The following is a 27,094-nucleotide window of genomic DNA, read 5'->3' as shown; positions in this document are numbered from 1 at the left end:
ATGTGTATGGGTGCTAGGCAGTGGTGTATTTTGGATTTGTGCTGCCCTAGGCATGACTAAATTCGGGCACCCCTAAACTCTAAATGTGCCCCCCCCAATTCGTGTCAAGGCCACTTTTGTGACTGACAGACACATGCCCTCATTGATACATGCACTGATATACATTCACTGACAGATTCAAAGTCATTGGCACACACACACACTGACACACCCATTCTCACTGAAAGACACACACACTTTCACTCACTCACAGACACACACTGACAGCTACACTCACTCACTCACTCACAGTAAGGTGGACAGCCCCAGAACACGAGGCAAACAAGGCATTTGTCTGGGAGCTTGGGGTGGCATTTTTTTGGCGCCCCCCCTGAAAGTGCCGCCCTAGGCAAATGCCTTGTTTGCCTTGTGGTAAATACATCCCTGGTGCTAGGTTAGACAATGTGTATGGGTGTTAGGTTAGATAATGTATGTGGGTGCTAGGTTAGATAAGGTATATGGGTGCTAGGTTAGACAATGTATACGGGTGCTCAGTTAGACAATGTGTATGGGTGCTAGGTTAGACAATGTATATGGGTGCTAGGTTAGATAAGGTATATGGGTGCTAGGTTAGATAAGGTATATGGGTGCTAGGTTAGACAATGTATATGGGTGCTAGGTTAGATAAGGTATATGGGTGCTAGGTTAGATAAGGTATATGGGTGCTCAGTTAGACAATGTGTATGGGTGCTAGGTTAGATAAGGTATATGGGTGCTAGGTTAGATAAGGTATATGGGTGCTCAGTTAGACAATGTGTATGGGTGCTAGGTTAGATAAGGTATATGGGTGCTCATATAAAGGATGTAGAGAAGGGTTATGTTATGAAGGTGATGTTCCCCTTGTGATTTTTAATATATAAATCATGTTCAGTTATAGTCTGTGAGGTACACAGTGCAGCCTGGACTGGATGTCATTGTCACTCTGACTGCAGGTGAGCAGACAGTGCAAGCTGAGACACCTTTCCCTAGTAAATCCCCTGGGCTGGGATTTAGGGCTGGGAGGAGCTCAGCTGAACTACTTATAGTACCAGCATCCAGCATCTAACACAAGGCTCTGGAAGCACTTTCCTGTCCTGCCTGAAGATGTCAAAGTGTGTGGAAGATTGCAGCTAACATTGGCTTCTTGTTGGGACTGCCAACAACTGCCAGCTCTTGCACTGAATAATCTAGTGGAACCCATCCTATTTTCTTGCTTGCCATTTGTAACTTCTGGTCAAGTCCTTTCTGTACTTTGACTTTCTCCAGTAAATCATCAGCCACAGAACCTTTCACAAACCAGGAATGGGTACTGAGGTAAGATCCATCACTGAGAGGGATACTTTGTCATTTAATTGTTTGTAACTATTACTCCTAAGTGTCTACAAGGGCTGGAGATCTGTCTTCTATTCCAGCACTCCTCAAACCCCATGCCCATCACTCCATTGTGCTTTGATCCATGTATTTCAGTGCCAGAGGGCTAAGGCAGACCACTCTATAGGATCTGCAATATTTGCTGGCCTCACACATTTTTATAGCAATAACCAAAAATGGGTTCTAAATATCCAGCAGCAATTTGAGGTTAGTTAAAAGCTGATTTTCAGATTTATTTATCACAAAATAGACCATTAGAAATAATGAATTCATCTCCAGCCTGGACAATTTTTAGGTCCCCACAATTTTGGCTATTTTGCTTAATCACTAGTGAAGGATTTGGGTTGCTGTTTGAAAGGACTCTGCTATTTAATTTCCAAGCGTCACCATTTTCAGAATTGTGGTTTTATTTATATTTGATGTGATTTCTTTCTTCCATGCATTACAGGGATAGTCACTAATATGTGAATTGTCAGGATTCAAAATTAATTCAAAGTTAATTTCACATTTAAGACCAAATTTTTTAAAAATCCTCGTCATATGTTTCCAGATTGGCTATTGTGGTCTAAAATGTTTAATTAAATTCCAGAGTTCACGCTTTAGTTATAAATGGATAGTAAAACAACCTTTCAATCTTCTGTCTGTGATTAGATTTTGCAAAGTTTCCCAAATTTTGAATCATTCACTAAACTGGGAATTGTCTAAGATTTACGTGGGGCATGCAATGGCTGACTTTGAGAATTTGTCTATTTCATCTCCAATTTGCCAAATTCTGGTCAATTCTTCATACTACTCAGTACTGGGAAGATATTAAACATAAATCGGATTTATTAAGGGCATATATTGGTTTAGCTATTGATTATTATAGTATTTATATCAGGCGTATAATGCGTGCCACATAGGGGGAACATTACACTCTGTCAATAGACAAGCTGTGGTAATTGATGGAATGGTATCGTTCTAGTAATAACAATTATAGTAATTATGATACTTTCAGGTGCATAAACACTGCATGTTGCAAGAGGCTGCTCCTTAGGAACCGTTTCCAATATCAATAGACCAGAATAACATTGCAGAGAGATGTTCCGACCAGCCAGTCATTCTACATTCCACTAACACGTTCCATGTATTCACAAACACATAGCATCATACAAACACTCCATCTAGGGGTTAATATGTGGTTTGGAGCAATAGGTGGTTCGATCTTTTTGTTTGTCTGCATGTAGGAATATCTGTCTTTATCTATGTCTCTATGTCTGTCTGTCGCTGTGCCTTTCTGTGTTAATGCGTGTCTATGTGTGTTTGTCTGTGTGTGTCTGTATGTTTCTAGCTCTGTCTGACTGTCTCTCTTTTTGTTTGTCTGCATGTGGGAATATCTGTCTTTATCTATGTCTCTATGTCTGTCTGTCGCTGTGCCTTTCTGTGTTAATGCGTGTCTATGTGTGTTTGTCTGTGTGTGCCTGTATGTTTCTAGCTCTGTCTGACTGTCTCTCTTTTTGTTTGTCTGCATGTGGCAATATCTGTCTTTATCTATGTCTCTATGTCTGTCTGTCGCTGTGCCTTTCTGTGTTAATGTATGTCTATGTGTGTTTGTCTGTGTGTGCCTGTATGTTTCTAGCTCTGTCTGACTGTCTCTCTGTGTGTTTATGTTTTTTTTCACTTGGCAGAGCACGGGTTTAGTCTTAACATCAATTCTTCCATTAAAGTAATTATCTGAAAATAAACCCTTACGCGGCAGTGCACAAAATAACACACAAAAAACAATGATCGTTTACATTTGTTAAACATTTGCTGTTATAACCGCCATGCTCTGTAGTGCCTGGTGTGGTATATATATTCATTTTCAATATAATGGACTGCTGACAAAACATGCTCGTAGGGAACAGTCATGTTGATGGACCAGCGTAGCCAGATCTAGATCTTACAAATGATCGAACTCTAGTTTGTGCGTATGTTCCAGACGGGTGTTAGGCTCTATTTTCATTTTTGTTACATGTTTTCTGTCCAGGATAAAACAGATATTTACAGTGTGGAGATAAGTGGAGTAAAGGACGTGGAGAAACACGCACAAAATGGAAATGAAGGAGAGAATTACAAAGATCTCAAGAAGAAAAAACAAAAGAAAAAAGGCAAGAAAGTGGATGATTTGAAACAAGAACTAGAACTGGTGAGTGAATTCTCGTTGGGTAGCTAAGGATTACCCCTCTTTAAGTAGCGCGGACCATTTTCCAGTGTAATGGAAAATAACTAAAGTCAGGTTTTTCAAGATTTCCAGAAAACTGATTCTAAAATGGAACTGTCCCCCTGCTCTCCCCATAAAACTAGGATGTAAAACTGTGTACGTGTTGTTTTAGCATATTTTAACCCGTTTGTTATTTTAGATGATAATTGTAGCATAGTTTCAGTAAAATTATAGAATAATAGAATGGCTATTTATAGTCTAAATAAAATGTTACACACCGACTATACAGCAGTGGGTAGTTCAAGGAGTAGATGTACAAAGGTCCTGGTGGAATTTGCTTAAGAATCTGCTGTATATTTTGGGAATGCAGATTCCCATAGGCCAGCAGAAATCAATTGCTTTGAAAAAGGAAAGTTATTTTAGTAGCCTGCACATCTATAAGCCCCTTGGTAAGACCTCCTGTCTATAAAGCAGACAGCCAGAAGGGTTGCCTTCCTCCCTGGGTCACTCACAGTGGGAAGCATTGGTTTTGATGCTTCTCTATGGAACACAGATTATCAAATTACAGCTATTGCTAGTGTCCCAATGCTTCTCTGTGAGAAACGTTAGATTCCCTCGGAGAGCATCACTAGTGATGATATTCTGGAGCAGAGCTGTAGCAAGAAGATGGCCGTGCTCTGGATCAGAGGAGCGCGACGTATTTTTTGTTCATAGTAACATTTTAGTGTTAGAAGTAAAAACATTTATTTTTTAACATTGCCGCATTCCTTTAACCTAAGGGTGGGCACCCTAATATGCGACACATGCTGTTTCAGTAGTTCCTCAGTGATTTGAGCAGGTACTTCATATTAATCAGGCCCCCGACTACAACCCTCAATAGACTGATTACTTTAAACACTGTAGCAGAGACCCATTTGACATTGTGGGTCTCATGGTGACTTTATATAGAACTTATTTTGTTGTATGTCTTAAATTACGATCGGAGAAAAGATCACTTTGCTAGTTACATAAATGTAGTTAGGCCATTATAAGAAATGATAAGCTCATTGAAGTGGTCTGGGTGCTGTGTACCCGTCCCCTTAGCCCTGCAATGGTAATTGCCGTTTCTGAGAAATAGGCTAACGTAACAGTGTTCCTTTAAAACCCTTTAATATGAATCATCGCATAACTTAGAAATTAGGCCAACTGCATTGAATCCATAGGCCACTAGCAGATCTTTTGCTAATTATTGATATATTTTCATGTATCAATTTATGGCTTATTCACTAAACTGAAATGTGGAAAATTGAAAAATGGACTGCAAAATGACCGAGCTGTGACTGTGGCTAAGACAGAGAATTTTACAACTGAGAATTTTTACATTTTGCCCTTTATTTTGCAATTTGGTTTTAATTACAGCACAGTTCCCTGTTTAGTGCTAACCTATAACTATAACCCATTATTTTAAGACCCTGTAGGAAGCTGGGAAGAGACTCAAAATTCTGTTCGTATGATACATTACGATCCTCTAGTAGTGTCTATCCAAAAACTAAAAAGATATTCCTGGTTCAAAATACATTGCATGAGTCATGTGCAGATTACTTGTCAAAGAGCTGATTACATTTCTAGGGATCAATTCTGTAATTATAGGGTTTGCATTCAGGCAACTTTACTGAAGGAGACAAATAGTTATTATACAGATAATAATACAGATATAACGTTGATATTGTTCCCTCAAACATCTTGTCACCAGAGTTCAGTCACTGAACTGGCAACTGAAAATGTGATATATTTATAGTATTCTGTAATTATTTGAGGTATTTTTATGACTTACAAAGTATCTTTACTGACCTAATTCTTTCTTCCAGCCGTTAAACAAGATGTATGCCGTACCCCATATGCTTGCACTAGTTATCATTGCAATAGTATAAAGAATTCCAGGCATTCCTTTCGATACCTGTTTAGCCATGGATAAGTGGGTTGAAAGGGACTGGGATGTTTACGAAGCACTTGACTTAAGTAAACTTTTAATCTTCAGTTGTTAGGTGTTTGAAGAACATTTTTACAAAACATTCATGGCCATTTTAATCTAGACAAACACACAAACTGTGTTATCATTCCAATATTGTAAGTTCTTTTTAATAAAATCGAAGAAATCTATATCACAGAATCAGCCTGTTGCTGTTGCATATTAAATAAGAAGACCTATATATCAATCTCTTTCTTTCATTTTTAGGAAGATCATAAACTTTCTGGGGAAGAACTAGAAGATAAATATGACACAAGTGTTCAAAAAGTAAGTAAGAAAAAAACCAAAACAATAATTTTCGATTTTCAAAACATATTATCTGCATCCCCCTTAAGATAGGTGCTATTTGCAGGGCTCTTTGCCTGGGGTTCAAGGTCAAAGAGAAACCTGCTGGTGGTTAACATAGGGGGTGCCTTGTGAAGGAAATCGTGAAACTGTGCTAGGATCTAATGGGAACACATAGGGCCATTTACAAAACTAGAAAAATCGGTTCATTATTTTGGTAAAAAATCAGGTTGTATGATCTATATTTCTCTTTTTTTTATCTCTCTGCCTATTTATCGATTGTCTTTCTGGAACTATTACCTCCAAAGGGCGGACTGGGTATGATGAGAGTAGGTCACAACACAGCAAAGTGGTCACATTGAATGTATTGATATATTGTAGGGTCTCAACAGTGCAAGAGCTGCAGAGATTCTGGTTCGTGATGGTCCCAACGCACTCACCCCTCCCAAGGGAACTCCAGAAATTGTCAAATTCCTCAGGCAAATGATAGGAGGCTTCTCGCTCCTACTGTGGGCTGGCGCGGTTCTATGCTGGATCGCCTATGGAATCCAATATTCTCAGGACAACACTATCGCCAGGGACAATGTAAGTATCATTCAAGACATAATCCAAAAACACTATGTTATGCAGTTCCATTTATTTTCAGACCCACGTCATGTTAATTCACACTTTGACCTTGATGTAATATTTTTGGATAAGGTTTACTTTTTTTTAAAGGAACACTATAGGGTCAGGAACACAAACATGTATCCTTGTATCCTAAAGTGTTAAAACCATCATATAGTGCCCCCACCCTAAATATAGTATATTCTTACTTGTATTCAAGTCTGCAGCTGCTGCCTCTACCTCACAATGCTTTCCATAGGCGTGCGCAGCCTATTGCATTAGGGTGTGCACCCTAAAGCACAAGCACACGCTGCGTATATATATGTATGTATGTATATATATGTATGTATATATATATATATACACATATATGCACGCACACATACACTGCTGTGTGTGTGTGTGCTGTGTGAGGGTGCTGTTAGTGTGATGTGTGTGTGAGGGTGCTGGTAGTGTGCTATGTGGGTGAGGGTGTTTGTGTGTGTGTGGGCTTGCTTGTGAGGGTGCTGTTAATGTACTGGGTGTGAGGGTGCTGTTAATGTACTGTGTGTGAGGATGCTGTGTATGTGTGAGAGTGCTGTTTGTGTGTAGGTGCTGTATGTGTGTGGGTGCTGTGTGTATGTGCTGTATGTGTGTGGGTGATTGTGGGGGGTGGAGGTAGGGGTACATTACTTAATATCTCTATGAGGAAAGTTCAGTGTCTGCATGCAGAGGGTGGAGACACTGAAGATCAGTCACACTGTGCAGCACTGATCCAAGAAGCAGCCATCTGAGGTATGATGCTGTTTTTTTAAATTTAGATATGAGACAGTATTACATCTAAATTGATTTTTCCATCCACTGTTGGTATTTCTAATTTGAGTGTTTTCTCTTTTCACAGTTATATCTGGGTGTAGTGTTGGCGGTAGTCGTCATTCTGACCGGCTGTTTTGCTTATTTCCAAGAAGCTAAGAGCACAAATATCATGTCCAGCTTTAATAAGATGATACCACAGGTAAGGAGCATGAGATTGCCCTCCAGGCAGTGGGAATTTAGTCTTTGGGGATCACTAAAAAACATACTCTTTAAAATATGTTCTTGTTGGTGTATTTTCATGATTTTAGCAAGCACTAGTTACTCGAGATGGAGAGAAAATCGAGATTCCAGCAACTGAGTTGGTAGTGGGAGATCTCGTAGACATCAAAGGAGGGGATCGAATTCCAGCTGATTTACGCATTCTCTTTGCCCAAGGCTGTAAGGTAATGTGACTCTCCTAAACCAGTGAGGGTTCTGAAGGAATGTAACAGTCACCTGGGGACGTATGCAACAGTTTAACAGGAGTTGGAGCCCAGTTGCAGGAGATGGCACAGGAAGGAGGCAAAAACCAGAAGCGCAGTACAGATTAAGGGGAAATTCAAAGGCAGGGTCAGACGAGAAGCAGAAGTAAGGGCTGGCAGCGGAGTAACGTAGTCGGTAAAGCAGGCAGAGTCCAGGAAATCAGTCAGTAGCGAAGCTAAGATCGTCAGGAAACACCAAACAGGCAAAATGACCAGAAGCTAGATTTCAGGCAGGGCTGGCTTTTACAGCCTGCTAATTAGGAGCCTCTGACCCTAATTGGTAAGGGGCTGCAGGTGGATCAGCACTGCGTAATCCAGGCAAGGGGTCAGGAAGCAGAATAATGCAAACAGAAACAACCTGACAGGGATGCTGGAGCTGTGAGTTCAAACCCAGCCAGGTCTCTTAAAAGGGCAGCCACACCTTGCTGTCTGCAGGGCTCGGGCTGTGCTGTGACAATGAATAGTAGTTATAAAGATGAAGCAGTCACCTCGGAATCCAATAGAGTGCTCCAACACCTCCAGCATTAGTATTCCTTTTGACGCATTATCGCAGGTAGAGTTCCAGCAAGTCTTTCCTTCACAAAATATCTCTGCAATTCTTACAGTGTGGCATAGGATTGGTGTTAAAGTAGATTTCAGCATGTTATTCTTTTTCCATACTCCATCTTTAGATGCAAACACAGATATTTGCTCTGTAATAAATGAAGATCTACTTGCTAAGTCACAAAGTAGGTTAATGGACTGTGTTTACTTTGTATGAAAAGCAATTGAACTAGAAGAAATATTCCATTGCACCATTTTTAAAACTTGGAGACACTTTTCTTTTTGTGATATTTTTATAAATCAATAACATCTCAACTATAAAAGGCAAATACTGTTGCTTATAAGTTGTTCAATGTTGTTCGATATTGCTATCCCATTTAAAGGCTTTGACTTGATATTGTTGGTGAGCCTTCCAAATTATTTAGTATCTTTGGATACACTTTTATAATGATTTACTATTATATAATTAAAATGGTGTAATATTCTGATATTTTCATAAATTTGAATTCATTTTTTACTTTTTTTTACTTTACGTTTTTTTGGCAGGTGGATAACTCTTCTCTTACGGGAGAATCTGAAGCCCAGCCCCGATCTAATGAATGCACCCATGAAAATCCCCTTGAGACCAAGAATATTGCTTTTTACTCCACCACATGCCTGGAAGGTAACTACAACGCTGTAAATTGTTATGTTGAAGATAGACAATATAAACACTTGGCATCATATGGTGCCCTTATCTGGCTCCATTAAACCTTTTTTATGGCACATCCTGAAAGACTGGTAGTTGAGAGCATTTAAACAAAATTAGAAACGCAAAATGGCCAGTGTGAATATGGAGAGCAATATGAAGCATTAGGCCGATCCAAAATGCACATAAAATAAAGAATAAGATAATAAACTAACAAGAAAATAAATAAATAAATAAAAAAAGGAAGAAAGCAATCGAGGTTGGTTCATAAGGGCAGGTGGAGGCGTAAAATCTATTTGCATGGTAAGAATGAATGGTACGTCTGTGTTTGAAAAAAAGGCAATGGAGAGAAAAGTGGAACATTAAATCACTGATTTTGCCTCTTTTTTTAATTCCATTTTATTTACTGGGTTTAATTGAATACTTAAAAAAAATCCTGCAATCTGCTCTTTGTGACTCTAGATTAAATCCCTGTAATGTGTTAAAACAGTAATATTTTGTCTCTATCTATGTGTTCACAATGAATGTCTTTATCATTCAGGTATTGCTCGAGGTATTGTGATTAACACAGGGGACAGAACCATCATTGGTCGGATTGCTTCATTGGCTTCGGAAGTGGGCAATGAGAAAACTCCTATCGCTGTGGAAATCGAGCACTTTGTGCACATTGTGGCGGGAGTAGCAGTTTCCATTGGCATTATATTTTTTATCATTGCAATGTGCAAGGGATACTCTGTTCTCAACTCCATCATCTTTCTCATTGGTATTATTGTGGCCAATGTGCCCGAAGGACTCTTAGCCACAGTGACGGTGAGTTACGCTGAGAATTTCATTGTGGTTGAGATAGGTGTCATTGACACCCATGTCAACATTCAACATAAGTCAGTCTACCAATAAATAACTATCTTAAAGAAACCACTAATGCCCTTGGCCAATGAGTTATACTGTGACCCAGTGGGTCCCCTTCTCATTGCATGATAGGCAGGCTTGGAGTTAAATGTAGTTAGTGTCCCCTCCAAAAAATAACCTTTTTTAACTTAAAAAAAAGTCTAGTTTCCAGTTTTTTCAATGGCGGCATGCTTAACTACCCAACATGGAACACAGATCTGGTGTTTTAATTCCACAGTTCTACTTATTAACAATTGCTAGCCAAAATAAAGTGTCTTGTGTCTGAATATGTTTAAAAACACACACACACATTGCCTGAAACTTTGTACATATAGTTTTGTTTAAAAATTGTAAAGTCGGTCATATCCAATATATCAAACTTTGTAAATTCCTTTTGGAATATAACTTGTAACTGTAAAAAAATTGTGAAAAATCCCAGTCAGGTGGGTATGACTAAAAACAGGACAAACACGTGACCTCCATTTACATGTTGTGTAGTAATTAGAATAAGCAAAACCCAAGAAGAATTCCATAGTCCAAAAAAGCAGAACATTTTTTTTTCCAAAATGACCCATTTTATTTTCTAATTCAATTTCATGCCAATAGAAGAGTTATATATTCATATAATGGGTCTATATAAAAAAAAAAACCTCAGTTCCCTTTAAAAAACAGTGTAAACATGTATTTGTGCACATATTTAGCACGGGGTAAGAGAGAAGATATTAGTCGAAGAAATTGCAAAAATGTCAAACTTGCTCTTTTTCTTAAGGTGCAAAATAGCGATTGTCACATATTAGATAAATAGTTTTGTTTGTTTTCGCTTAACTCGTGGCGAACAATTTTTAATGTCATGTGCACAAACAGGAATTATAGTCAGCAGATAATAAGTAAAAAAAAATGCATTAGAGTAAGTTTTTCTGTGCAATATATTATGAAACTAATGTAAAAATGATCTTCTCTCCTAGGTGACACTTTCTTTGACAGCAAAGCGCATGGCCAAGAAAAACTGTCTGGTGAAGAATTTGGAAGCTGTAGAAACATTGGGCTCAACATCCATTATCTGCTCTGACAAAACAGGAACCCTTACTCAGAACCGCATGACTGTCGCACATCTTTGGTTTGACAATCACATCCACGCTGCAGACACTAGTGAACAGCAGACACGTATGTATTCTCATTTTCATATGCGGTGCCATAATGTTCTGTGTCCTCTTCGCTCCCTCACTATTGCTCTATCCCACCAACATAACTAGATACAGGAAGTGACAATTTGCGTTTGTAGATGGAATGTGGGCAGAGAGTTTGTGTGATCTATCTATAAATTAGAGAACATCTTTTGACAATTTGCACGAAAGAACGATGCACATTGTTCCGGCTCAAAGTCTATGAGAGGTGATATTCTCGACAAAAGAGGAAAGTGATCCAAAATGGTCCTTTGGTTCAGGGTTTGAAAAACTTCAACTTTAATACGGTGTAATTAAAATACATCTCTACAGAAAGTAGACCTGTATCAAAGTTCAAAGGGAACCCCTTGCATTCTCATTCATTGAGTGGTGATCCAGTGGGAAGGTACCCTCTCTTCCTCTGCTCCCTTGCCTTCGTCTGCAGCAACAAATGAAAGTAGCAATTTCTCTGACATTCTCTGTGCTGCTTCATTAATTTCACTGCAGAACAACGCAATAAATCAAGTGAGAAAGTCAGACCAGTTCCCTCACCAGGGCTCATTTCCCCTGTTCAGGTAACACGTGAGGCCCATTGAAAAGCCAATGTATGTCTTTTCAATGCAGTTCCACCTCCTCAATGCTTTTTATGAGGTTGAATACCTTATAATTCTTATTAGAGCTTTCTTTTTCTTCTACCTCCATTTTTTTTTTACTTTTCATAGAAATAAAATAAATACATTATAGCAACATGTTCTTTTAAATGTAAATTCATTTGATATTCTTCTTACCTGCACAGATCATTCATTTGATCAGACATCAAAGACCTGGGAAGCACTATGCAAGGTTGTAACACTCTGTAACCGTGCTGAATTTAGGGCTGGTCAAGACGATGTCCCAGTTATGAAGGTAGATACTAAACATGATCTAATGGACTCCAGTGTATGAGCAGATCTCCTGCTTTTGATATTTATAAGATATTCATGGCATTACACTTTTTTACAATTTTTATAATGTTTCCTTTTCTTACAGAAAACAGTTGTAGGAGACGCTTCCGAAACAGCCCTCTTAAAATTCTCTGAAATTATTACCGGAAATGTTATGAATATTAGGGAAAAGAACAGAAAAGTGGCAGAAGTACCATTTAATTCCACAAATAAATTTCAGGTAGGCTAAATTTAGAAAAAAAATAAATGGAAGATGTGGGTCATTATTAAACAATATCAGTGTATATCTCTTGGTGAAACATTATGTTTCTGTGGAGGTAACTGTTGCCTAGGTAAATGTCTATTTTTATTTTACAGCTCTCTATCCACGAGAGTGATGACCCCCATGATAAGAGATTCCTGTTGGTCATGAAGGGCGCTCCAGAAAGAATCCTAGAAAGATGTTCCACCATCATGATAGGGGACAAAGAGCAACCTCTGGATGAGACCATGAGTGAATCTTTCCAAACTGCATACATGGAACTAGGAGGGCTTGGAGAAAGAGTGTTAGGTACAAACTACATCCTACAAAATCCACAAAATGCATCCATGGAAGTAAAGCAAAGACATTATATTATATAAGACATTACCCTATCTAATAGTTTAGGGAATCTAGAAATAAAACAAGTGTGACATTTGTATAAGTAATGTTGACCATTGTATGCGTGTCTTTCAAAGCTGGACATTATGGCCAAACTGACCATAGGTCAACCCTTCCACTTCAAGACAACAGTGCCCACAAGCATCTTAAATACACAAAACTATTTAATTTACATGATTTGTGGGTTGAAAACAGGCTAAAACAGAGAGGTTATGGGCTAATGCACCTCAAGTAGTGCTTTACAAGTTTGATAGAAACAATTTAAAACGTGAAAAGCCCAATAAACAAGAAATTTAAAAAACTACTTGAGATGTTCTCGACCTTTGTTTGCACAAGATTTATTCTGGTTGGGGGGTCATTTGCTCACTCAGCAGTAAAAAAAAAACCTACTATCACAAGAAGCTCTGTGTCAGTTACCTCTTTACATTATTATCAAGATATACTCCAGGATATCAAATCTGAGATATCTAATGAATCTGAGGTATTTACAAACATTGCACTATGAATCTACTTAGAATCTAGAATCTACCATTAGCTTAACTCTAATTGTCATCTTAATGGAAATGGACAAAGGTTTCAGGGAAGTCTGAAATGCTTGAACACAATTCAGGCAGAACTATTACAAGTCTTGTGCATCTCTCTTCAATATATCTCTCAGACACAATTCAGGCAGAACTATTACAAGTCTTGTGCATCTCTCTTCAATATATCTCTCAGACATTAGGTACCTTGCCTAATCTGTCTGGTGGGGTATCTGTTTTCATAACCTCTTCATCTATTGAAGAAAAATGACATACTCACTCCCTAAAATGATTGCAATACTTTTCTAGGTTTTTGTCACCTGTATCTTCCGGAAGATGAATATCCGTCAACCTACCCATTCGACATCGAGTCAATGAACTTTCCAACCTCAAATCTTTGCTTCATTGGTCTCATGTCAATGATTGACCCACCTCGGTCAACTGTGCCAGATGCTGTGTCGAAGTGTCGGAGTGCTGGTATCAAGGTATCATTATCAACAATGGGAATTTTAAATAAAGAGGATTTTTTGTCTTGGGATTTGTGGTTGATTATTACGTTTCTAAATTAGTATGTTTTTTTATTCAGTTGTTTTCTTTTGCAGGTTATAATGGTTACTGGCGACCATCCGATCACTGCCAAAGCTATCGCTAAAAGTGTCGGGATCATTTCTGCTGGTAGTGAAACTGTGGAGGATATTGCTGCACGGCTTAACATTTCTGTAGAACAAGTCGATAAACGGTGGGTGCCTAAAATATTTTTCCGATGATGTTTTTTTTTTCTACCACCACTATTCTCATCTTTACTCTTCACATTTGCATTTTTGTGGATATGTAAAGTTTGCTTTTATAAAGCAACTTGTCAGGAAGAATCGAGTCTATTGCTGTGTATTTGTGTGACTGTTGTACAGTACTGAATGCAACTTAGTGCTATGGCAGACACTCATTCCTCCTGGTGAAGATTTGGTGCACTGGTTTGGCAGATGACATTCCAGTCTCTGTCTAGAACATTACAGTATTATTTAAGAATTTAAATTCTTCTTAAAATTTAATTGGATTACAGGACATAAAAGATTGTAAGTCTTTTTTTGCCTTGATTACTGTGAAAACAAACAAACAAAAACCCCACAAGCAATAGAATAGATTACAAATAAGTGAATATAAAATAATACATAGCATATGACATATTCGTAAATATATACACTTTTGCTTTAAACAGTCACGCTAAAGCTGCCGTAGTGAGTGGCGGGGACCTGAAAGACATGTCGTCTGAGGACCTTGATGAGATTTTATGCAACCACGCAGAAATTGTGTTTGCTCGGACTTCACCGCAACAAAAGCTTATAATAGTGGAGGGCTGTCAGAGACAGGTGAGACTAAAAGCAATATTTTAACCAAAACATATCCGCCACTGGGGGGGTAAACAAAACAAATCTGTATCCACGTGAATTCCCTTCCAACTGTAATAGGAGTTTATTCATTAATTTTCGAATTGCAGAAAATGTACAAAGTAATTCCGAGTTTAAGGCCAAACATTGGTCGGGAAAAGAAACACTAAGTCTAACGCTAATCCATTACTCACAACTCCCTCTTTATTGAATATGAAAGAGACATTCACCCATTCTTAGATAGTGCAGGCTTCAAAGTGTTAGTAAGAGCTTTATTTCAACATTTGAGTTGCTGGTTTCCAACAAATATCTCTCAGACAGTTCAGGGGAAAAAGCAGAGAAATCAGTAAAACATTATTATATTTGTGATATTTAAGAAAGATCAGAGCAATTCCATATTCGATATTTCTATTGAAAGCAAATGTATTAACAACATAAAGAAATGTGTTGTGCTTACTTATGGTGATGAATGAATTACAGCACAGTATATTTAACTCTACTTAATAATCTCTCAAAATGGAGAATTTCTGTCTGACCTTTCAACTCTGTCTCTAAGGATTATATCACCCCTGACGAGCTGAGTTGCAACTTTTCAACTCTGCCTCTAAGGATTATTTCACCCCTGACGAGCTGAGTTGCAACTTTTCAACTCTGCCTCTAAGGATTATTTCACCCCTGACGAGCTGAGTTGCAAAGCGCTATAATACAGGTTATCCGTAGGACAGTATTGGTAGCTATAGGTTGTGCATATTAAAAATGTAATTTTGCCCAACTGATATTTTTGATGATACAGGTAGATTTAAAGTTGTTTATTAAACTCTGCATAAGGGCTAAGAGTGGCTTAAAATGGGGATGGGTGAAGCTGTTGGGTCCTCTATTAAGTGAATCCATGATCATCATCCCGGGGGGAAATTGAAACGTTCTTGAAAACTAAAACATGTTCCTCTGTTTTAGAATTTTATTGTGGCTGTGACTGGAGATGGGGTGAACGACTCCCCTGCTTTAAAGAAGGCAGATATTGGCATTGCCATGGGAATCGCAGGATCAGACGCAGCAAAAAATGCAGCCGATATGATTTTACTTGATGATAATTTTGCCTCCATTGTCACCGGAGTTGAAGAAGGTAAAATCAGCACTCAAATATTCCTAAATCAAATCTAGGAAACGTCATTTTTATACCATATTTAGCAAGCGGGAGACTTGCAACATATTGAACACAAGAATTACTTTGTCAGAATAATAACGTTTATTCCCTTAAACACACTCTGATTTTCTACTTGGTGTTACAAAGTGTACACAGAAACACGGGTTACAGGTTAGATTTCTATCAGTGTGTTAAAGTTTAACAGCAAAATACCATGTGTGGAAAATGCCCAAGGGGCAATTTTCTGGAATCCACTTAACAATTCTGGTAGGAATGCAGCATGAGCGAAATAACTTAATTTCTGATCTAGATTACAACTTTCTAAATAAGCTATTTATAGGCAAAACAGCAATATATTGTCTTCTGCTGAAACTTTTTGAGACTGATGGTTCTTTATATATTAATTCTTATGGTGGGTGGTGTTTCCACCTTTTGGGGTTTGATAGATTTTTTCCCAATTCAGACATTTTGTGCACTCATTTGGGAGCTTAGTGTCAGGTACCCACAGCTCACTGATTGGTGAATGAACAAGAATGAAGAAAAGGGTAATCAAAGACCCCGGTGGGGCTATGGGGCAGTTTTTACAATGTAAAAGTATTTTCAAGCTGCAACACTCACATTACACAACAGGGGTTGGTTATTTAAACGTTTTTAAAAGTGGTCTAAAGTACTAAAAAATGGGACAATCACCATGGAAACCAGGGGAACCAATAGGCATATTCCATTGGTGACTCCTCTCCTTTTCCTTTTTTGTACCATTTGTTAGAACAGAACACTTTGGTTAATCTGCACAATGTATTCAACATATGTTCTTTGATTTGTTCGCAGTATGTAAATGTTAACTATCTAATTGCTATAACATCTTTCACAGGACGTCTCATTTTTGATAACATAAAAAAATCCATTGGCTACACTCTGACGAAGAATATTGCTGAACTTTGCCCTTTCCTAATTTATATCATCGCAAGCATTCCTCTTCCGATTGGAACAATTACCATTCTGTTCATTGACTTGGGGACAGACATTGTGAGTATAAGTGGATTATTGCAGTATATGCTAATACCATTTTTATTAGACTAACAGTATTTTAGAATTAGAAGCATTTTGGAGGTGCCCCTCTCTTCCATAAGTTCAAAAAGACAACACCAATGTCTCCTGAAAACTTGCAATTTTAAGATGCTCATATATATATTTATACAGATATATAAATAGAAGGAATGACGCAAGGAAGTAGAATCTATAAAGTTTGTATATAACACTTCTGAACTTGTTGAACCAGGTTAAATTGACGACTTGCCAAATTTGCATTTTCAGTAAATAAGGGTTATTTTACGTGGCAGGTTTTTAGAATAAAAAGTAACCTTTTCAATGCAACTAGGCAGAGTTTAACTTTGTTTAGCCAGGATGAATACTCTCTTCAACATATGGAGTAGGGGTTCTAATCTATCTGAGTTTGGAGACCCCACAAGACATTGACGGACATCCTATCATCAAACCGACCCTTTCTGCTCTCACTTTCATTATACGTTTTCGTTAAAACAAAGCAAAATATAGAGGACCTTTTTGAAGATTCATTAGATTATTCATTAATATTGATGGAACAGCTGTTATAGAGCCACTGACGCAGAAACAAGATGAATAAGAAATTGATAATTAAAATCCAACAAATAAAAAAAAAAAAAAAAAATCGCTAGGTTCGAGACTAAAAAGAACCTACAAGAAGCCACCAACATTTAGTTCTGCCAAACCTTTAACTTAATTGTGGTACTAATTCGTTATATGTATTCTTGCAGATTCCCTCTGTGTCATTTGCCTACGAAAAAGCAGAAAGAGACATCATGAACCGTAAACCTCGGAGGAAGAATATTGACCGTCTGGTGAACTTAAACCTAGCTTTATACGCATATGTGCAAATTGGTTAGTGTTTTTTTTTTTCTCATAGCTTCTTGAGAACACTGACATTGGACAAAGTATGGAATTGTACATAGTCTGCCATTTACTCCGCCATAATTATTATTTATAAAACACATGCATATTCCACACGGCTGGTGATTTGATGTGGCATTGTTTTATTTTATTGGGTTGAGAAAAGTGCTCCTGTAATTTGTGTCCCTAGCGCCCCCTATCCTGCATTTTGGGCACTAATTTTGTTTTTGGATATTGGTAATGTCCAGGAACATTCAAAGCATTGTATAACATGAACCTGGCAAGGCACGAAGGTGTGGAACAATTCGTATCAGAAGGTTGGCTTCATGTTTACATTCAGGTGAATGTTAAGAGCCCGGGGCAGAAACTTCCTGGAATGTCACGGGTCCAAATTACAAGATTAGTACAGTCAAGCTAACGGTAGGCAGTGTTAACAACACCATGAAATAGGTAGGCCTCGATTTAATAATATTTCCAAATAATTCAATAATCTAAGAAAAAACATTCCAAATGACTAATCTACAAAAATTCCAATAGACTGTAATGGTGACTTCTGTAGCTAAATTGTTTGGCAATTTTTCATAACGGTATTGAATCATTTGGAAAGATTATTAAATCGAGGCCAATGTCAGAGCAGTGACGAAAAAGAAATGAAATATCAACAAAATACGAAAAATGAGAAACCAAAGATGCACTTGATGTTTCACAGCTTGTAATAATGTGTTATTCTGGGCCATGTTATCACAAGCATCAAGGTAATTAAATATGAATTAAGTGAACCAGGCGATTTATCTCTTTTTAGATATATCATATTGTAACCAAAATTAAATTGTGTTGGAAACCGTTCTTCATAAAATCTATAGGCTTATTATATTCTCATATACATCTTACCTAAACCATTTCCTGTGTGTCCTTAGGGATTATACAGTCTGTTGGTGCATTCCTTACTTACTTTACGGTCCTCGCACAACAAGGATTCTTGCCTTATACCCTCATTGGTATCCGTGTGCCGTGGGAGAGCTTAAATGAACAAGATTTGCAAGACAGTTATGGACAGGAGTGGGTAAGAGGTTACTTTATTCTGATCACCAAAAACATTAAAGGTGCTCTATAGCTTTGTTGGCTTTATAAAATCTCTGTATCTTGTTTTTTCAATCTTTTATCTAAGAATATCTTTCTATGTGTCACTTTGTTACAGACCTTTGCGCAGCGTCAGTTCTTGGAGTGGACGGTATACACTGCCTTTTTCATCGCCATAGTTACAGAGCAGCTGGCTGATCTGTTAATAAGAAAGACAAGAAGAAATTCTCTGTTTCAGCAGGGGCTTTTTGGGTATGTTAATATTTAAACATCTGCTAAGTGGAGGCAAAGAATGTGAAAGAAAGCACATTCCTTGTTATGTAAAAATGTATCTACGTGTGCAAATCTTGGAATTCCGACACAATTGGTGTCTGAGCTCAAGAATACATTGAGAGACAGAGACGGGCTTCAGTTGTGCCAGAAAAATGTGATCTCATTTAAAAGAAATTGGCCCCAGATGATATCCAATTCTGACAGAGATTGAGGCACTATTTTACATGAACCCTGGTGAACACAGTAAAAAGCGGATACTGGGGAGGATTTATCATATCACTCTAAAGGGTGTTATTTATTTGTACACATTCAAAAACAAGAGTTAGGGCACAAAAGAAGAACAGATACAAAAAAACTAAGAAAAACAAATGTTATAAATTGCACCTACAAACCAAAATATGTTACAAAACTATCTGCGACGCTGATAAATATCGGCCATTGTGTCTGTCTCTCCAATTTCCACATAAAACATAAAATGAAGTACATATTAGTTTCCTAGATCCACAATGTTCTAGATCCACTATCTAAAATATATAATGTGCAGATTTAGTACTAGATTTAGGTAAAATAGTGATGCTCACACACCACAGAGCAACGTTGTGCTCTTTAGTTGAAGCTTTAAAAGTCAACTCCAGAAACCTTACAAATAAATGACCATACTTGAGAAGATCCCAAAGTACACGCAAAGTAAAATAGGAAATTGTTATTAGTGATATCCTTATTTATTTAATGCAATGTACTAATATTTCTATTCTATATATTTTCAGCAATAAATTTTTATTATTTGGGATGGCGTCACAGATCATCATTGGAGCCTTCATGTCTTACTGCCCAGGAATGCCATATGCCCTGAAGTTCTGCCCACTACGGTACTGTTCCTCTATGTCTTCATGGGGTGTTCATGTTAAATGGGAGATGTCAATTCTCTGGAATTCAGACAGCGGAACAAAACATTGAAAATCACCTATAACCTGTTTAAACCATTGTTTAATCAGACGCTCTGCTTTTTAAAAATGATATTAAAGACTTTGCAAATAACATCATAACCCAGTTCTGACTAGGCAAAGCCATTAGAAAAGCCATTACAATGAAGAGAATAAATGGAAACGTTGTTTAATTTCTCCTCTTCCCTGACTGCTTTCTCTATGCTAACTGAGAAGACAGAGCTCAGATGGAGTCACCCCGTTGCAGGACAGAGATTATAACAATTTGAATATAGAAAAAAATCCAGGCACTCCAACGAATTCCAAAGAAAGGCAGTTTTATTGGACCGGAGAACCAGCAAGCAACGTTTCGACCCCTTAGGGCCTTTGTCAAGCTTGACAAAGCTTGACAAAGCTTGACAAAGGCCCTAGGGGGTCGAAACGTTGCTTGCTTGTTCTTTGGTCCAATAAAACTGCCTTTCTTTGGAATACGTTGGAGTGCCTGGATTTTTTCTATATTCAAATTCTATATTTGGTCATTTCTGGTACTGGGACTTATCCAGTATAGCACCCAGGATTCAAACACGAAGGGTTGAGTGCACTTCCACCATATACATACGACTGACAGAGATTATAACAATGTCTGACAGGGAGCTAAGATGGAGGCACCCAGTTATAGGACAGAGCGTATAACAATGGCTGACAGGGAGCTAAGATGGAGACGCCCAGTTACAGGACAGAGCGTATAACAATGTCTGACAGGGAGCTAAGATGGAGGCGCCCAGTTACAGGACAGAGCGTATAACAATGGCTGGCAGGGAGCTAAGATGGAGGCGCCCAGTTACAGGACAGAGCGTATAACAATGGCTGACAGGGAGCTAAGATGGAGACGCCCAGTTACAGGACAGAGCGTATAACAATGGCTGGCAGGGAGCTAAGATGGAGGCGCCCAGTTACAGGACAGAGCGTATAACAATGGCTGACAGGGAGCTAAGATGGAGACGCCCAGTTACAGGACAGAGCGTATAACAATGGCTGACAGGGAGCTAAGATGGAGACGCCCAGTTACAGGACAGGGCGTATAACAATGGCTGACATGGAGCTAAGATGGAGACGCCCAGTTACAGGACAGAGCGTATAACAATGGCTGACAGGGAGCTAAGATGGAGACGCCCAGTTACAGGACAGAGCGTATAACAATGGCTGACAGGGAGCTAAGATGGAGACGCCCAGTTACAGGACAGAGCGTATAACAATGGCTGACAGGGAGCTAAGATGGAGGCGCCCAGTTACAGGACAGAGCGTATAACAATGGCTGACAGGGAGCTAAGATGGAGACGCCCAGTTACAGGACAGAGCGTATAACAATGGCTGACAGGGAGCTAAGATGGAGACGCCCAGTTACAGGACAGAGCGTATAACAATGGCTGACAGGGAGCTAAGATGGAGACGCCCAGTTACAGGACAGGGCGTATAACAATGGCTGACAGGGAGCTAAGATGGAGGCACCCAGTTACAGGACAGGGCGTATAACAATGGCTGACAGGGAGCTAAGATGGAGACGCCCAGTTACAGGACAGGGCGTATAACAATGGCTGACAGGGAGCTAAGATGGAGACGCCCAGTTACAGGACAGAGCGTATAACAATGGCTGACGGGGAGCTGAGATGGAGACGCCCAGTTACAGGACAGAGCGTATAACAATGGCTGACAGGGAGCTAAGATGGAGACGCCCAGTTACAGGACAGAGCGTATAACAATGGCTGACAGGGAGCTAAGATGGAGACGCCCAGTTACAGGACAGAGCGTATAACAATGGCTGACAGGGAGCTAAGATGGAGACGCCCAGTTACAGGACAGAGCGTATAACAATGGCTGACAGGGAGCTAAGATGGAGACGCCCAGTTACAGGACAGGGCGTATAACAATGGCTGACAGGGAGCTAAGATGGAGACGCCCAGTTACAGGACAGAGCGTATAACAATGGCTGACAGGGAGCTAAGATGGAGACGCCCAGTTACAGGACAGAGCGTATAACAATGGCTGACGGGGAGCTAAGATGGAGACGCCCAGTTACAGGACAGAGCGTATAACAATGGCTGACAGGGAGCTAAGATGGAGACGCCCAGTTACAGGACAGAGCGTATAACAATGGCTGACAGGGAGCTAAGATGGAGACGCCCAGTTACAGGACAGAGCGTATAACAATGGCTGACAGGGAGCTAAGATGGAGACGCCCAGTTACAGGACAGGGCGTATAACAATGGCTGACAGGGAGCTAAGATGGAGGCACCCAGTTACAGGACAGGGCGTATAACAATGGCTGACAGGGAGCTAAGATGGAGACGCCCAGTTACAGGACAGGGCGTATAACAATGGCTGACAGGGAGCTAAGATGGAGACGCCCAGTTACAGGACAGAGCGTATAACAATGGCTGACAGGGAGCTAAGATGGAGACGCCCAGTTACAGGACAGAGCGTATAACAATGGCTGACAGGGAGCTAAGATGGAGGCACCCAGTTACAGGACAGGGCGTATAACAATGGCTGACAGGGAGCTAAGATGGAGACGCCCAGTTACAGGACAGGGCGTATAACAATGGCTGACAGGGAGCTAAGATGGAGACGCCCAGTTACAGGACAGAGCGTATAACAATGGCTGACAGGGAGCTAAGATGGAGACGCCCAGTTACAGGACAGAGCGTATAACAATGGCTGACAGGGAGCTAAGATGGAGACGCCCAGTTACAGGACAGAGCGTATAACAATGGCTGACAGGGAGCTAAGATGGAGACGCCCAGTTACAGGACAGGGCGTATAACAATGGCTGACAGGGAGCTAAGATGGAGACGCCCAGTTACAGGACAGAGCGTATAACAATGGCTGACAGGGAGCTAAGATGGAGACGCCCAGTTACAGGACAGAGCGTATAACAATGGCTGACAGGGAGCTAAAATGGAGACGCCCAGTTACAGGACAGAGCGTATAACAATGGCTGACAGGGAGCTAAGATGGAGACGCCCAGTTACAGGACAGAGCGTATAACAATGGCTGACAGGGAGCTAAGATGGAGACGCCCAGTTACAGGACAGAGCGTATAACAATGGCTGACAGGGAGCTAAGATGGAGACGCCCAGTTACAGGACAGAGCGTATAACAATGGCTGACAGGGAGCTAAGATGGAGACGCCCAGTTACAGGACAGAGCGTATAACAATGGCTGACAGGGAGCTAAGATGGAGACGCCCAGTTACAGGACAGAGCGTATAACAATGGCTGACAGGGAGCTAAGATGGAGACGCCCAGTTACAGGACAGAGCGTATAACAATGGCTGACGGGGAGCTAAGATGGAGACGCCCAGTCACAGGACAGAGCGTATAACAATGGCTGACGGGGAGCTAAGATGGAGATGCTCAGTTACAGGACAGAGTGTATAACAATGGCTGACAGGGAGCTAAGATGGAGGCACCCAGTTACAGGACAGAGCGTATAACAATGGCTGACAGGGAGCTAAGATGGAGACGCCCAGTTACAGGACAGAGCGTATAACAATGGCTGACAGGGAGCTAAGATGGAGACGCCCAGTTACAGGACAGAGCGTATAACAATGGCTGACATGGAGCTAAGATGGAGACGCCCAGTTACAGGACAGAGTGTATAACAATGGCTGACAGGGAGCTAAGATGGAGACGCCCAGTTACAGGACAGAGTGTATAACAATGGCTGACAGGGAGCTAATATGGAGGCACCCAGTTACAGGACAGAGCGTATAACAATGGCTGACAGGGAGCTTAGATAGAGACGCCCAGTTACAGGACAGAGCGTATAACAATGGCTGACAGGGAGCTAAGATGGAGACGTCCACTTACAGGACAGAGCGTATAACAATGGCTGACGGAGAGCTAAGATGGAGGCACCCAGTTACAGGACAGAGCGTATAACAATGTCTGACAGGGAGCTAAGATGGAGACGCCCAGTTACAGGACAGAGCGTATAACAATGGCTGACAGGGAGCTAAGATGGAGACGCCCAGTTACAGGACAGAGCGTATAACAATGGCCGACAGGGAGCTAAGATGGAGACGCCCAGTTACAGGACAGAGCGTATAACAATGGCTGACAGGGAGCTAAGATGGAGACGCCCAGTTACAGGACAGAGCGTATAACAATGGCCGACAGGGAGCTAAGATGGAGACGCCCAGTTACAGGACAGAGCGTATAACAATGGCCGACAGGGAGCTAAGATGGAGACGCCCAGTTACAGGACAGAGCGTATAACAATGGCTGACAGGGAGCCAAGATGGAGGCACCCAGTTACAGGACAGAGCGTATAACAATGGCTGACAGGGAGCTAAGATGGAGACGCCCAGTTACAGGACAGAGCGTATAACAATGGCCGACAGGGAGCTAAGATGGAGACGCCCCGTTACAGGACAGAGCGTATAACAATGGCTGACAGGGAGCTAAGATGGAGGCACCCAGTTACAGGACAGAGCGTATAACAATGGCTGACAGGGAGCTAAGATGGAGACGCCCAGTTACAGGACAGAGCGTATAACAATGGCCGACAGGGAGCTAAGATGGAGACGCCCAGTTACAGGACAGAGCGTATAACAATGGCTGACAGGGAGCTAAGATGGAGACGCCCAGTTACAGGACAGAGCGTATAACAATGGCTGACAGGGAGCTAAGATGGAGACGCCCAGTTACAGGACAGAGCGTATAACAATGGCTGACAGGGAGCTAAGATGGAGACGCCCAGTTACAGGACAGAGCGTATAACAATGGCTGACGGGGAGCTAAGATGGAGACGCCCAGTTACAGGACAGAGCGTATAACAATGGCTGACAGGGAGCTAAGATGGAGACGCCCAGTTACAGGACAGAGCGTATAACAATGGCTGACGGGGAGCTAAGATGGAGACGCCCAGTTACAGGACAGAGCGTATAACAATGGCTGACAGGGAGCTAAGATGGAGACGCCCAGTTACAGGACAGAGCGTATAACAATGGCTGACGGGGAGCTAAGATGGAGACGCCCAGTTACAGGACAGAGCGTATAACAATGGCTGACAGGGAGCTAAGATGGAGACGCCCAGTTACAGGACAGAGCGTATAACAATGGCTGACAGGGAGCTAAGATGGAGATGCCCAGTTACAGGACAGAGCGTATAACAATGGCTGACGGGGAGCTGAGATGGAGGCGCCCAGTTACAGGACAGAGCGTATAACAATGGCTGAGAGGGAGCTAAGATGGAGGCACCCAGTTACAGGACAGAGCGTATAACAATGGCTGACAGGGAGCTAAGATGGAGACTCCCAGTTACAGGACAGAGCGTATAACAATGGCTGACAGGGAGCCAAGATGGAGACGCCCAGTTACAGGACAGAGCGTATAACAATGGCTGACAGGGAGCTAAGATGGAGACGCCCAGTTACAGGACAGGGCGTATAACAATGGCTGGCAGGGAGCTAAGATGGAGACGCCCAGTTACAGGACAGAGCGTATAACAATGGCCGACAGGGAGCTAAGATGGAGACGCCCAGTTACAGGACAGAGCGTATAACAATGGCTGACAGGGAGCTAAGATGGAGGCGCCCAGTTACAGGACAGAGCGTATAACAATGGCTGACAGGGAGCTAAGATGGAGACGCCCAGTTACAGGACAGAGCGTATAACAATGGCTGACATGGAGCTAAGATGGAGACGCTCAGTTACAGGACAGAGCGTATAACAATGGCTGACAGGGAGCTAAGATGGAGGCGCCCAGTTACAGTACAGAGCGTATAACAATGGCTGACGGGGAGCTAAGATGGAGTCACCCCGTTGCAGGATAAAGAGGTGTGGATTTGTACATTTACTTTTAATGCGCACCTCACAAATACATAATAGCTAAATATTAGAATAAGTAAACATAGTATTAAAAATCCTAGGAAATGACAAATTCCCTTTAAGAAATAAATAGCGAGGAATTCAGGTAAGATATATATACCATCTACTCTTGGTTTTCTATCTTTGGCTGCACACTTATCAAACTTTATATTGACTGTTTTGAATAAAGATAATAAAAATAAAATAATATATAAATATACGTAACTGAATGTATCATCTGTAATTATCTCTCTCTATAAAATGGTTAGGTATTGCCTGGCAGACTCCTCCCACTCACTCCTGATTGGTTAATTACACTTCTTCTAATCACCAGACGCAGGTTGAATTACTATGAATATATCAATGTTTTTAATGGGATTTTACCCTGTTTTTATTGTAGGGTTCAATACTGGTTTTGTGCAATCGGTTTTGTCTTCCTAATCATTGTATATGATGAAGTCCGTAAACTTTTCATTCGACGCTACCCAGGCAGTAAGTTCTATAAATGTGTATTTACCTGTCCTTCCTGATCTTGTGTAGAAACAAAATCTGATCTTACCATATATTTCTTCACAACTGAGTTCCTGAAATATGTTTTTTGAGTCAGGGTAATATGGTTAGGCAGAAAAAATATTTACAGTAGTAGGTCCACATGTCCAAGGGATCGACGATACTGAATATCTTCACTTTCCTTTAAATCTGCTCCCACATCCTAATTTTTCTACTCATCCGCTGACTTTGGTGTATCATCCAGTTACTTCATGTTTTGTCCTTTTTTCTTCACTGCCACTTATTGTCTCTGTTAAAGATCTAGCTGGGGGGATGACTTTGGGGGGTGCAGGCAGTTCATGGGTGGACAGACGTAACAGATATCCTTTGGTCTTGAGCTTTCTGGCACCTAGCTATGCTAGTTAGCCTTTCGCTATTTAAAATCATTATTTATTTTTGAGAAATAATTTGCCAATTACTTAACTGCATATTAACAACCTATGTTTTTGATTTGCAGGTTGGTGGGATAAGAACATGTATTACTGAATCTACCAAAGTGATCTTGTCCTCTCTCTGGTCGAGCGGACTCTATTTGACCCAACAATGGTCCTTTATGTAAAATACTTTGATTCTATACTCAATATTTGAATGGCTGTTCCATCTCCTATTTGTTGAACAAATTAGGATTACTGAATGCCTCCTGTAAATAATTATGTATAAAGAAGAAAAAAAAAGAAAAATGCCTATTTTAACATAAAAATGTGAAAAGTGTAAAAAATACCTGAATTGTTCTTTTATTAAACAAAGGATTACAGATTTGGAATTTTTTTT

At 40.4% G+C, this 27,094-nt stretch overlaps 1 protein-coding gene across 2 annotated transcripts; it reads left to right on the top strand.

The window, feature by feature from the left end:
• The first annotated feature begins 1,288 nt into the window (after positions 1 to 1,288).
• Positions 1,289 to 27,094, top strand: LOC134577703 (potassium-transporting ATPase alpha chain 2). 2 transcript variants are annotated; one of them, XM_063436564.1, is made up of 23 exons: positions 1,289 to 1,332; positions 3,398 to 3,556; positions 5,787 to 5,846; positions 6,246 to 6,449; positions 7,351 to 7,464; positions 7,574 to 7,708; positions 8,876 to 8,993; positions 9,559 to 9,827; positions 10,871 to 11,069; positions 11,865 to 11,974; positions 12,098 to 12,232; positions 12,370 to 12,562; positions 13,483 to 13,658; positions 13,776 to 13,912; positions 14,390 to 14,540; positions 15,513 to 15,681; positions 16,574 to 16,728; positions 17,496 to 17,619; positions 18,546 to 18,691; positions 18,827 to 18,960; positions 19,749 to 19,850; positions 26,175 to 26,266; positions 26,781 to 27,094. In XM_063436564.1, exons 1-23 carry the CDS (start codon positions 1,321 to 1,323, stop codon positions 26,807 to 26,809), a joined length of 3,123 nt encoding a protein of 1,040 aa, XP_063292634.1. In that variant the 5' UTR covers positions 1,289 to 1,320; the 3' UTR covers positions 26,810 to 27,094. The 2 variants fall into 2 exon arrangements, with proteins under 2 accessions (XP_063292634.1, XP_063292635.1); XM_063436565.1 differs by lacking the exons at positions 26,175 to 26,266; positions 26,781 to 27,094 and adding an exon at positions 20,077 to 20,148 and having other exon boundaries at positions 19,749 to 19,878.

This window comes from Pelobates fuscus, chromosome 11 (genome assembly GCF_036172605.1).
Source record: "Pelobates fuscus isolate aPelFus1 chromosome 11, aPelFus1.pri, whole genome shotgun sequence".
Lineage (NCBI taxonomy): Eukaryota > Metazoa > Chordata > Amphibia > Anura > Pelobatidae > Pelobates > Pelobates fuscus.
This window is presented reverse-complemented; position numbering and strand designations above follow the sequence as displayed.

Bases quoted from the DNA above. Each gene is read 5' to 3' on its own strand.
- LOC134577703 (XM_063436564.1), top strand. The intron at 11,070-11,864 runs GTATGTATTCTC...TTACCTGCACAG, and splicing joins CACTAGTGAACAGCAGACAC to ATCATTCATTTGATCAGACA. The intron at 18,692-18,826 runs GTAAGAGGTTAC...ACTTTGTTACAG, and splicing joins ACAGTTATGGACAGGAGTGG to ACCTTTGCGCAGCGTCAGTT.